The sequence below is a fragment of the Anser anser genome, assembly GCF_964211835.1.
Source record: "Anser anser genome assembly, chromosome: 3".
NCBI lineage: Eukaryota > Metazoa > Chordata > Aves > Anseriformes > Anatidae > Anser > Anser anser.
Window position 1 is genome coordinate 8003167 of NC_139722.1, and position 13480 is coordinate 8016646.

Sequence of the window (13480 nt, forward strand, 5' to 3'; positions counted from 1 at the left end):
GCTTTGTGCAAAAGGACATAATACACTGAAAGGAGATACCAGCCAATATGCCATCCTGAAATAAAATACAGTCACTATTGTGTTAGTTGGCAAAATTTAAATACAGGATTTGAAGCAAGCAAAATGTTCTTTAATCCCATTTTTTAGCACAGTCCAGGCTCAGTCTGCTCAGGAAAATACTGCAAGGCAAAATCAGCAGCTGCATTAATTTGCTGATGATTGAGAGAAAAATGAAAGTTATCCTCATGTTTTTTTTCTCCCTACTTGCTAGTCTAACTTACTAATAATACGAGAGTACCAATTTATTCCTATGCGAGTATATGAAGCATACAAATTGAAAAATCAATGTAATGGAAAAAAAAGATTATCATGCACTGTTTAGAATCAATCAGCTAGAAACAGAGGGGGAAAATGCGAAGGTGGAGACATGATGTTTAGAAAATGTACATATTGCACCTACTCTAAGCTAGGTGTTTGTAGGAAAAAAGCTACTCTTTGTCTACAATGCAGACTGAGCTATATTTTGACCAGAAAATTGTCTTATTTCCAATCTTTTCTAAAGAAACTCATCAGCTGTTTTTTCTTCTTTTATAAGTCCCTGAATAATAAAAAATATCAATCCCTTTGCCCTTACAAGCCACACAAAAGCATGTAACAAAGATTTCAGGGTGAAGGGATTAAGATACTCAAAATGCTTTATTAACATGACGTCTTAGCATCATTCACCAGAATGCTGATGGCTTATTGTAGCTTGAAGGATAAACTTCTGTCATATGTGATGGAGTCCCTTGAAAACATCGACAGCAAGAGTTTTTAGTTGTGGTCTGAATCACTATTAGTACTTCAGTTTAAATCTTAGATGTCTCAGTAGTGGAACACTTTCTTCGGCCAAAACAGGCCTCGACTGATCAGAAATAATTACACTGTACGAGTCAGACGTGTAACAAATGGATCTGAGTTTCAGTTTGGAAATACATTCAGAGGAGGTGGAAAGAATGGCTACTGGCTCTGTGACAGGAGATTCAATCTTCATAAACCTGCAAGAGAGGGGAGGAAAAAAAAGCGACACAAATGCGCCCTACAAAAGAACAGAGCAGATCACAGCTGGAAGGAAGGCAAACCTTTTAATCAGGTCCTTGAAATACAAGCTGCAGGAAGCTAGAACATTTTGGTGGACTTCAAACTCTTTGCCTTCAACAATAATTTTCAGGTCTGTAAACTCTTTCGCTCTGCGTTGCTGGTTCAACTCCTTCAACATTTCTGCAGAACAGAGAAGACAGACAGTGCCAGGGTTCCCATTAAGAGTTTTTTATTTTTACTTTTTATTTTTTTATTTTTTTTTTGTAAAGAAGTAGAGAAACAGGAAACAACTGATAATTTTGTTGGTAAGATTGGCTCAACACAGACAGTCAGAAGTTACAAACATAACATATTAAAAAAAAGAAAAAGAAAAAGCAGGAACCAGTAGGTCTAAACAACGGAAATATATACAGAAAAAAAGCAAAAACAATCCTAAATTTGGAAGGGTTAAAATGAAAACAAAATCTTTCAGCATCAGCAAATCAGAAACACAGAGAATGCATTATCACAGAAAAGTTAAAATAATTTGTTATAATAAAAATCAAGAGCTAATGAATTTCTATCCAAATGCAAATAAGTTTTGAACATACTAGAATAATAGTAGCAAAAATATGGTATTATGATGTAATATGAACTGGATATGGGTCAAAATAATAAAACCACAAGACCTGCGAAAATAACTTATCCTTAATGTAGTAAAAATGTGTTAAGCCTCTCAGTTAACAGAATAAAATAGTACTTATAATAAATATAAATTACAGTGCATAAAAAATTAACCAAATTATCATTGCACCTTGCAATATACCTCAACTATATAGGTTACAATTGTATATGTTTTAGAATTAGTTTAAAAGCATTCTTATGATAAAAAATAATCTCACGCAGAGAATAAATTACTGCCTTTTATAGTAATTCCCATTTTTTCACTCCAAGGATTTTTACCATCACAGCATTTTTATTTTTTAGCCTTCAATGGCTTCATTTACAGCAACAATCAACTTTCACACATCATAAAAGCATTGTAACGATTAAAATAACCTATGAAAGTGTTTCCATCCTGCAATAAAGCACCTACCTTGTGCGATGCCTCCTTTTTATAAAGCCTACTGGTGCTAACGGAATGAAATAATAGCATGCCACATCTTCATACGTGGATGTGAGCTACTAAGCAACCTACATGTTTTACACACCGGCTGGACTTTTAAGGGTAAGACTTCGCTCCAACTCTGTGGACCAAAGGGGCTATCAAGATGAATAATATACTTTTCACCTGGGCAATAGCGTGGCTGTTCAGAAGCCAGTGATCAAGATGATAAAAGAGCTGATTTTAAATACTAAAGGATTTTGGTTTTATTTTATGTTTGCAATAGGTCAAGGTTCTCATTTTTTTGGTGTAACATCCCAAACACATTCCTCTTCAGACAGATCTGTAAATCTTGAAAAAGCTTCTTTACACGGAGTCCCCCTACACACAAAGCAAAAAGGAGCTGAAGAGTGGGTAACTATAACTGTGTTTAAAGCCCCTGCGTCTGGCTTTGGCACTCTGCTGTCAAATTATTGCCAAATGGCCCTATGGTGAAATGGAGACCTAAATAATCTTTGCGTTCTCCGGTCCCCCCAGCGAAACTCTACCAAGAGTCATTTCAGGGAAGCACTAGTGGTTAAACAACATGAAAGCATGCAAATATACAACTGTTGCATTAAAATAAATTAAAGTTCTCCCAAGCCCCAACATCTGTGGTGCACATTTTTCAGGCCTAAGTAAATAAATGTCACCTTGCACATTTATGTCTATTTAATGGAAACACAGTAGTGTCTGAAAGGCTAATTATTCTGTGCTGAAATGGGTCAGTGCTCTCCAGAGAGCAAGCAGATCATTAGAGAGGGCACGGAAATAACAGCAGGTTGTGTCAGATCTATAATAGAGGAAAATAAACCACTCTGTCCTGTGGGTGCTATAGCAGGGACTATTTTTAAAGAATTTATCTGAGCCGAAGTACAATGATACCAGCCTCAGTTAAAGACCAAGGAAACTTTGGACACAATGGGTGTTTTACCTGTTTTAGGGTCAAAGTGACTGGCGTCTTTAGTGTCACAGGAACAGCACTAGGTGCTTTCTTTGTGGCATATTTTTGGAGGGAACTGCGGAAAAAGTAAGTTTCTGTCCCTTTTCATGTATGATTGACTTTTCTTTCTGTCTTGGCCCTTCTCCCACTTTCACTTAGTCCAACTACATTTTCCTCCATACCAACTTCCTATGATTTCGTGCTTTAAATACAGTTACTTTCCCCGCTGAACCTTCTGATACTCTCTCATAACCCCTACTTAATTTCACTTTTGTTTTCTGTCATTCCCTTTTTCAAATTTGCCCATCTATTGTCCTCCACCCACTACTTTTGCACTTTCCCTATGTTCCTATTCAAGCTCCTTTTCTCAAGCACCTGTGGCAGCCTTTTGCAATCTTCCCTGCAGAAGCCTTTCAAGACAAAGGCTCCAACCAAGACTAAGTCTTACGAGTTTAAGATTACACTTACACGAGAGGTCAATCTCCATCTCACCTCATTCGGTTTTCTCCTTTTAAAGCTTATGACCAATTATTTTCAGTGTTCGAAGACAGCAAATGTATAGCAACCACACCAATGGATCCTGTGCTCCGGGAGAGAATAGGAAACCGGGTTTAGCTGCACTCTGAATGGGCTGGGAATTTTCGGAGGTGTGCTCGGGGTAAGAACAGTAGAGACCATCTTTGAAATCATGACTGGAATGGTAAGACACAAAGTTCAGCCACTGCACTGATGGATGCTGTGCTCTCCGTGCTGTCTCTTGTACTGCGAGAGCCGGTTTCAACATCTAAGTCCCCAGATGGCTCCCCAGGTAACAGGCTGATTACCTGGACTTTTCTGAACACCCTTTAATTACATCCAGACCTGCAGTTCCTGGGCACAGTTTCTATGTGCTTCACACACTCCAGCGTGTTTAATGCCACGTGCATTCATTAAGGGATGCAAACCACAAAAAGCAGGTCTGGAGCAGTGGTGCAATCTGGCTCATACAACACAGAAATCAGAGCGAGCCCTAATCAGAAACCAAAGCTCCCCTTTTCCATGCAGCCATTTGGAGGCCATAATTCCCTCCTTGCCCCCCTGACTTGTTATACTGCCCTCCACAGAGAGACGACTACAAACAGCCCCGTATTTTTTGTAGCCCACCTTCTGAACCATAAAGAGAAGAGGCAGGTGGAGAGGAGAAGGGAGTCGGGAGACTGCATTGATTCATCGATCTTTCTAGCTGAGGCCCCTTTGTATTGCTAAATAACTAGCAGGCATTAGTATTGGACACAAGGTTATATCAGAACGGGCCCTCATTCTCCGAGTATTTGTAATGCTCACACTGTGCTTAGCCAGGCATTAATGATTTATGAGGACTCAGGATGAGTTGCAAAACAAATTTTTTTCATCAGGTAATAATGCCTGCCGATGAGTTGTAAAAGGAGAGACAACACAGTGCAGTGCTGGCAGTGAAAAATGATCTCAGCTGTCTCCTGCTAGTCCCTCTTCTGGGCTCCTCCTAATTTTCTGCTGTTTCTCCAGCAAATGGAATTTCCTGAAAGACTCAGAAAGGGATGTGCTGGTTATTTCCTCTTGTTTATTTATTCCTCTGGTCTCTTTGTTCTTACTGTGCTTTTGTTTGTTTGCTTGCTTTTTGTCTCATTTGATTTCTTTTTTTTTTTTTTTAAGACATCCAGCTAAAAATGAAGTGCAAGGATGACAGTAGAGTGGGCACTAATGCTCCTCTTCTCAATAAATCATGGGAAATGCTCACTCATCCAAGGAATCTCCCTTCCTTCCCCTAGGTCCACACACGTGTTGGGATCTCAGAAACAAAGCCAGTCCTTTCTGTCTTCATCACTGCTGATGCTAAATCATTCTCAGTCAAAGGCTGGTTGAATGTTTTCTTCATAAAGAAGTGCTTAATAGCCACCAGCACGTTCTTCCATAATTACATGAACCACAGAGCAGTAGAACCTAAAAGGGACTTGACCTGAAACCGGCAACTGAACATCTCTACGGAGCTTTTCAAAGGAAGTGCTCTCTATCTTGCCATTTTAGCCTTCATGTCATTGCTTGGGGGGATTTAAACATAATTATATTGAGAGTCCCAGCGACAATATGGGCCAGAAGGTGTAAGTGACTTTCCTCAGGTCACTAACAGAGCAAGGAAGAGCTCAGATGCTTTGGCTCCTGGTCCCCAGCTCCACCCATCGCACTACATTTTCTTACTCTTAATTACTGGACAAATTAGAACTGAAGAGTCCATAAGCCTAGGATCAAATGTAGGACCAAGAACAACTGTGCAATTGTGTAGATCAAGTAAAGGGAACAGAAACTATATAGTAAACCTTTTTTTTTTTTTAATTACTTATGATTGGATATAAAAATGAACAAGGAACTTATTCCCCAAGTTTATTTATTCTGTATTTCAGGCACAGTGGAGACTGCAGACCCAGTCAAAGATCCTCTCTAATGCACATTCCTGTGGCACGTTGGAAGCACTCGAGTTTCTTTCCACTTTTAATGAAGAACTCTTTCCTTCAGCTTAAATTCTGACACATGAGGCTTTAAAAAGCGGCAGCAAAAGCTAAACCATGAAGAGCCTTGAAATACAGAAGAACATTTTTTACAAATAGTGTTTTTTTTAAATTGTGTGGAAAAACTAACCTATTATAAAACTGCAAAGGGTAATTGGTGAAACATCGCTAATTAGTCCTGTGAAGAACATGCAAGAGACCAGTGCTTACCCATGCAGCCTTGTGCTTTCATGATTGGTACAGAAAATGTGGGGAAGCCAAGAGAAGTTACCAGAAGGAAAATCCAATTACTTTCTTGCCTTAATAACTAAGGAGATTAATTCCCAAGGTTAAGCTCTCGTTATGCAAAACAAGCATTTTAACCATTCGGCGCCAGCACTGCACGCACTCGCATATTTTGACAATGGTAGAGTGTGTAAAACCACAAGAAATTAAATTATGAAGCAAAATACCTAGCAGTTGACTAGGAGTTACGAGTGATGGGACACTGCGTACCATGGTGAACCTGTCTTATCGAACCACACAAAACCTCCTAATTTTCCCCAAGTTTCTCCTCATTGCAGCACCTGCAGACACATGGAGAACTGCAAAGCCCAAAGCCTGGGAGTGCCCCAGAAAGCTGCTCCATATCTACCCTTGATAGGTAGCTTGAAGCAGCTGCATAGAGAGGTACCTAGGTAACTAAATACCTCGTTTTAGGTAACTAAATGCCTAATTGCATCATTAGGCCAGTCTGACGGAGTTTCACAGATGCACTTGGCTTTGCAGCAGCTGAGGCTGCTCTCTTCTCCGCTGGGGCATCTTGACACTGCAAACTCAACTACCAGCGAACAACATCCCTTGGAGTCTCTGTGATTATCAGGCAGGGACTCGGTTGTCTCCCAGCTGACAAACACACTGTTGGCTACATCATCTTCCAAGCAGTGTGAAGACTAGTACATCTCTGGAGAAGAGCTTCAGACTTGGGACTGAGGACAAGAAATAGGTCCCTTATTCTTTTTTTGACCTGAAAGTGAGTAATGGTAGAGAAAAAGGGGAGGCCTGGTGGGAATCAGATGAGGATGCCTCAGATATTACTACCCTGAGATGTTGAGTTTCCTTCCCAGACCCTAAAAATCATATGTCTGGTTGTCTGGACTGTCCCTGCAGCCAAATACAGAGACAAGCATGTCTCATGCACAGCCTCATAGGATGTCCTCTAACATGGGTGTCTCTCCCCTGGGATTACTAAGGGAGATTAGATAATAAACTGAGCACAGACACAACAGGATCTGTTGCAGATAAATACTTTCCCCCTTTTTTTTTTCCAACTCAACTCAATTCTCGTTGAACTTTGCCGAGGGCAGAAGGTGGCACAACAAAGCCGTGACTCGGCTGTACAAAGGTCATTTATCTACGAGACGGGGGAAGCCGACGGATGGTGGAGCCCTTTCCCCCTGCACTGCGATGAAGTGCAAGGGCTGCTAATGCCTTGAGACAGACGTACAAAGCACTGACTGCATGACACTGCTGTGTTCAGCCCTCCTCTTCCAGTCTGTGCTGATTATGGAGTTTCCCCAGGATGCCAGCCTGCTCCAAAGGCATTTGAGAGCAACCACCAACTGCTCGAAGCCATCTCCTGAACATTTGGTTTCCACAAGCCCTTAAACCAGCTAAAAGGAACCGATAAAAGCTCAGTACTGACAACAGGAGTGCTACAGCCCCGAGCACAGGCCCAGCAAGGCTGTGCCCCGCGGAGTCTCTGCTACACAGCTACGCTCTAGTGAAGACGGGGCATATGCTGACGGAGAGGTATCGCTGCTGGTACAGCTACACCAGCCTTGGAATAAAAGCCTCCGAGAGCTGTCTTCTGCTGGGTTTTGGCAGCACAGCAATGTGAAACGCGAGGTGTGAATTTGTCGTACTCCAAGCAGATACGGCTACGGCAGCAGGACTTCGTGGTGCAGCCCAACCTGTCTAGATCTTAGTCTTGTTGACACTGTTATACACCTGTGCTGCTGAAGAAAACAGTAACAGACGCTGGAGAGCGGGGAAATACTTTTAAATCCCATACTGAACAAAACGTATGTGGCTCTATATCATCAAATATTCTGCTCAAAGGATTGTTGGCAGTGAGGTGCCCCGTTGTGCTAAATAATTTTTCATTGTTCACATGGACAATTTCTCCTCATCTTATTGTGATGAGAAAGGGTCAACAAAGTCAGTTGCACTGATCACTCACTTGAGGAAGACAACTACAACTCCATGTGTAAATGGAACCTTTCAATATGTATTAAAAACCCAGGGAAGTCACACTATCGTGTTTTGAAAACAATTTTCAGGCTATTATCATCACTAGAACCGACATTAGGAGGTACCTCAAGGATGCCTTCGCACATTTTAGAGTTGATATTTCCTAATGTTACACCACAGAACTATTTCAACGCATTTTCTGTTTATATTCAGAGATGAACTACACCCCTAACTTCTAGAAAATTTCCTTTAAATGCAACTTTTGAGAGATTTCAGTATCACAGCTTATGCATAAAAATGATAAAAAAAAGGGAGTTTGGGGGATAGAATGCCTTTGGCACTCTGATTTATAAGGTTAACTCTTCTGTGCTAATTTATAACCATACAGGGTTACAAATGCACAGTGAGCATATGTGACTGGCTTTGAAAATAATCTGCATTTACATTATATATCTGGATGCACAGGAAAAATGAGAAAAAAATACAGAGACAGTCTGATTAGTTTTCCAACACAGACTGTGATCCTTGCAAGCAGAAGCAGCAAGACCAAATGGTCCAGCATAAAAACACCCATTGAGATGTTGAGATGAAGATGGAGCCTCCTGTAACAGGATCTGCAGGTTTTTTTTTCCCCAAGATTCACCTCTGATCAAATATAAAGTTGGCTGCAGCCTGTTCCATATTGGCCTGTTCTATATTGGCCAAGGCAAACAAACCCCAGGGGATCCCAGCAAATTGCCAGCCTGGCCCCCTGTTCCATATATAACATGCCACTATTTCAGTTAGCACTGTAACTTGATTTCCAGGCAGACAATAATTTTCTCTGGAGACAAAATGAGAGAGAGAAACAGACAGAAAGAGAAGAAAAAAAAATAAAAGAAAAAATCTGTGAGTGGTGGAAACGCAGAATAGCCCAGATTCAAAGAGAAATTTACTTCTGATTGTTTTATTTACCAGCAGACAGCCCGGAATATCAATACACGCTTAAGGGATGGCTAAAATATTTATTACTGCGTGATTTGGGCTGGATTCAGTATTATCCTAATTGCTTGTAGCAGAAGACTAGCAGATAGCTTTTAGACCTTTTTGATCTCTTTATGTAGTGCAAGGCATTAGCTAAACGTTTCCTAGTTTTGAAGGCTTTGAACGAGAAGCACCCATCTGTGAAACCAATAGCGTAATCAACAGGCGCCCCGACATGTCAGCAATAGTCAGAGGCTGACCAGTTTTGGTGGTGGAAGAACAAAAGCTGTGAATTGTGTATTAACAGCAATCAGTCACACACGCGTGCGTACATGCAGCAGGCAAGCAAAACGCTTGTTTCCCCAAATAAGAAAATAAGAAACGACAGCTTCCTTAAAATAAAGCAGCGATGCATCCAACACAAATTGCAGATATTAGCGGAGAGCAGAACAAGAAATACAACTGTAAGGCATAACACCTGACAATCAAGGACTTCAAAGCACTTAACATACATTAATTAGCAAGAAGTTGTGTGCCCTCTGCCCGTTTTAAACAAAGGCGGTGCTGCCCGGTTTCAACAGGGGCAGGACTCATTTTTTTTTTTCTTAAATCATACCACAGTATAATTAAGCCAAGTCTTTGTAATAAGTCCATTTTTCCTGACCAATGGTGGCACAGTTATTTTCTAACATGTCACGCTACTGCAGGATATAGATGCCTAATGAAAGCAAATAAAAACAGCTCAAATCATTGGGACTGGAATTACTTTCAGGAGATATTATACACCATCTAAAGACAATAAAGCAGTAAATCTAAGCATTTAGGCTAATACTCTGAGTGGATGGCTTAGCATCGGGCATATGTTATGCACTGGGTTAAATGCATGTGACAGCATCTCTTGGTCTAGTGGGCATCTCATACGGTAGAGAAGTGCTCCTTTATACAGACTGTGTCTCCACAACAAGTCCTGGTGATCCACTACACGATCAGAACAGACAGGTGTAATCGAATAATGCAAAATAAAAAAATAAAAACACCGCCAGGCAACTCTAGGCCCTCCCTCGGGGTACGCTGCAATGGAGCAACTCGTCTTCACCGAGTGGTTCTCTGCCCTGCAGCTTCAGCTTGCGTCAGGGGCTGCGCTCGTGGTTACAGAGGTAATGATAATCATACCTAAACACGAGGCTGTTCATGTACCTCAGTATCATAAATGGCGGCAGGTTTGGAAAATAGGACAAATAAACTATGGTTTTATGCCCCATAAGCTGCGGTGTAATTGCAGAGAGATCTGAGCACAGAGAGAAATGGGAGTGGGAGCAGGGGAAGGTGGCAGGAGAGAGCAGCAATGAGTGGCTGGGGAGACAGAATCAGCACTGAATTTTATGTGTTTTTTAGCTTTAGGAACACGGTACAACATGGTAAAAAAACGTAATTTTTGTCAGATTTTCTGTGAACATCTCTCTGCTTATCACATTTTCAAATCTCTAGATTATACCTGTCCTAAAGATGTGAAAGACTTTAAAATTGACTACTTGACTTTTCCTTTTTTTTTCCTTTCTTTTTTTTTTCCCCTTCTTTTTTCTTTTCTGAGCACTGCAAAGTTTTCAAAGTTTAACGCTGTTGTAGCTGTTTAGGGATTGTTTTGTAAAATGTACTCATCCCTTCTGCCTAACTCATGTTTCCCCTTAGCAGGGTAAACCTGCATTTAAAAACAAACATTTTGGAAGGTATTTTTGTTAATAGCTTTTACATAATTCTTGGCAGAGTCTCTTTTTTGGTATCTGTGTTGCTTGAATAGTGAGTTTGTACAGTATGGCAAGACAATATGAGCTGTGACTGGCTGATAATGTAGGAAACCATTTAACTGCAAATGTTGTTTATTCATAGAGGAACGAGTTATCAGGAAGCATTTAAGTAGCTGCCTTACCAAACTCTGTATTAAAAAAAGACACTTTAAAAAAGTCTGTTAAGATTAAAGGACCAAGATTTATGTAATGAGTATTAAAATTTATGGACTCTCTAGGAATTAAGCACGCTTATAAACACTATTCTGCGAGCTGAATGACTTTCCCATAATGAAGATGGTTGATAAGACTTGGCTAAAACATTTCAAGCACAAATGAAAATAAAGGGACACCTCAGCAAACGCAGTGAATGGGAGAAAGTCAAAATTTCAACCCTGAAGACAATATACAAATTTCACAATAATTTCATAACCCGAAAACATTGCTAAGACAAACCCGCAAAGGTACTGAACCCGTGAAAGGCTGACAACAGGCAATTTCGAATCTAGACAAGCATGAAAGAAGCATGTTTTTCTCCTTCTGTGTAGTTATGGAAACAGAGAGATGTAAAACCCCTCCTAACCGAACAAGGGCTTTTTTTTTTTCCCTCTCCCTGCTCCCATCCGCAACTTTACAGCTGTCACCACAAGTCATCCCGCTCGCTCCTGCAAGCCAGCAGGCAGCGAGCAGGCAGCGGAGGAGAGGAGAGAACAAAAGGGGCCGCGATGCAGCTTCACTTCAAATGACAGCCGCGCCAGGGCTCCGGCTTGCACTGGGAAGACAAAGTTGTGAAGTTTTACGGAAGAATTGAAGTGAATTCCTCTTCTAGAGGTCTTAGTGGGAAATCAAAGGTCTGTTTTAATTTAAGGTACTGGCTGCTTCTCTTGCTAATGACCGGAATATCTGGAGCACGAGCTCCCCAACGGTAGTGTGCAGGATGACGGGGGTCCGTAAAGCCACGTGCACTGCTGTGAAAAGCCATATAAAAAGTAAAACATGAACTATTTCCAGTTTTGAATGTTAAAGACATGGTGAAATGTAAGAAAGGCTGAATGCTGGCAGGTATCTCAGAAATACGCTGTTGAAACCACGTAGGTCAGGAGAGGAAAGACGCTGCAGCCTTAGGTAAACTGAAAACAGTGGGATATAATTTAGACAGAGGATTCTTGATGGGAACTGGTTTGTCTGTCTCATGATGGAAATCAAAAGCATGCTCACACAGGGACATAAAAGCATTTATTTGATACACCGCACTCGGTGAAAGCCACACCAGTATTCCCACTGATTAATTTGTCTGGGTTAAACTGGGATATAATCTAGGGTGCCAAAATTGGAATGGAAACTGATGTCCATCTGCATGCTGTTTTACTGATCTGTGGCACACTAAAACGGGGCTTACGGACTCGGAGAGCAGAGCTGCCTCTGAGAGCCCCTCGAAGGGCAGATTCGTTCTTGCAGCCTGAAATTCAGTGATGAGATCTCCAAAAAGAAATACGCAGAACTGGAAATGAAATAACCACCGTTTATTGTCTGCGGACGTTCTAATTTTTATTTTGCATTCTTTAAAAACAAAACAGTTGGTGGTGATTTACTTTGTCTTCTGTGATAGTTTGCCCTATGACAGAGAGTGGTGTCTCTTAACTAGCGTGAGCTGCACATCTGAACTGGTTTCAGGAGAGATAATTATTATAATTTAGTTTATTATTTTTCATTTCTCTAGACCATTAATTTTCACATATCGTATACATATTTATGAAAATTACCGTACCTTTAATTAACTATACGGTCTTAGCAGTTTATATGTACAAATGAACAACCCTGGGAACAAACTCATTAAAAATGTATTGCCATACTTCAAAGGCTTCAGGATTTCACCTCTTGCATGCTTGCCTTCTCCCTGTGTGGGCAGCAGAAGGCTAACGTGTATCTAAAAAGAACAAATATCTACCTGTGCAAAAGCTGCCCTTTACTTTTCACAGGAAAAGTCAATATTTCAACAGTTGGTTTTGCCTTACAGTATCTGTGTGAACCTTTCTGTGGTCTGAATATCTCACAGTATTTCAAAAATGAAATATATTCTTACTTTTATTTTTTTTTTCATTTATACGTATGTTTTTACATTAATGAAATATATCATTAATAATGATAATAAGGCACAACTGTCATGTCTCCCTTCACTGATGTCTTTAGGTTAGTTTGCGAGCATTTTCTAGGTCATTATTTTTAATTAATACAATGAATATTTGTATTCAAAATGTCAAACTGTTTTAATCCTATCACAAATATGAAACGTTGATTTAGAAAATAAGATGTTACTCTGATACTAAATAGCAACAATGTAATTAAAAGCCTGACATTCTAAAATGAAAATGGAGTATTTGTCCATCCTATGTTGTAATGAACTATCATATCTTCTTGCTATTGAAATGATATTAAATGGGATAACGAATATAAAAAACATTTTGAAACGAAAACATTTCTCCTAATGAATTCAGAAAACTTGTACCTTGATAATGATGGTTCAATGACTTTTGAAATTGGTCTTATTTGGAAAAAAAATATCTTTGAAATGGTGTCTTACAACCAAAATAGTTTCAATGACACTCTGTCTCCGTGAAGACACCGTCAATACTACAGTATCAGGCAGTAGATATTTATCTATAACCTGAGTTTGCTTTTAACTCAGTTACATCTATGCAGTAACTGGTAGAGCCAAACTGATGCAAAGCCCTTGCAGGTGACAGAAGTGTTTACCAGTCCTAACCAACACACCAGTTCAACAAAGAAATTTTATTTCTGTTCTATTTTACGGTACACCATTACTGTACTGTAA

At 40.1% G+C, this 13480-nt stretch overlaps 1 protein-coding gene across 6 annotated transcripts in view; it reads right to left on the bottom strand.

The window, feature by feature from the left end:
- KLHL29 (kelch like family member 29) overlaps nucleotides 1-13480 on the bottom strand; it is a 399050-nt gene that overhangs the window by 76462 nt on the left and 309108 nt on the right. For all 6 annotated transcript variants that reach the window (XM_083830792.1, XM_083830793.1, XM_083830791.1 and 3 more), the window contains one exon: nucleotides 1122-1260. In XM_083830792.1, the coding sequence (XP_083686918.1) occupies nucleotides 1122-1260 (139 nt within the window). The remainder of the gene's footprint in view (nucleotides 1-1121; nucleotides 1261-13480) is intronic.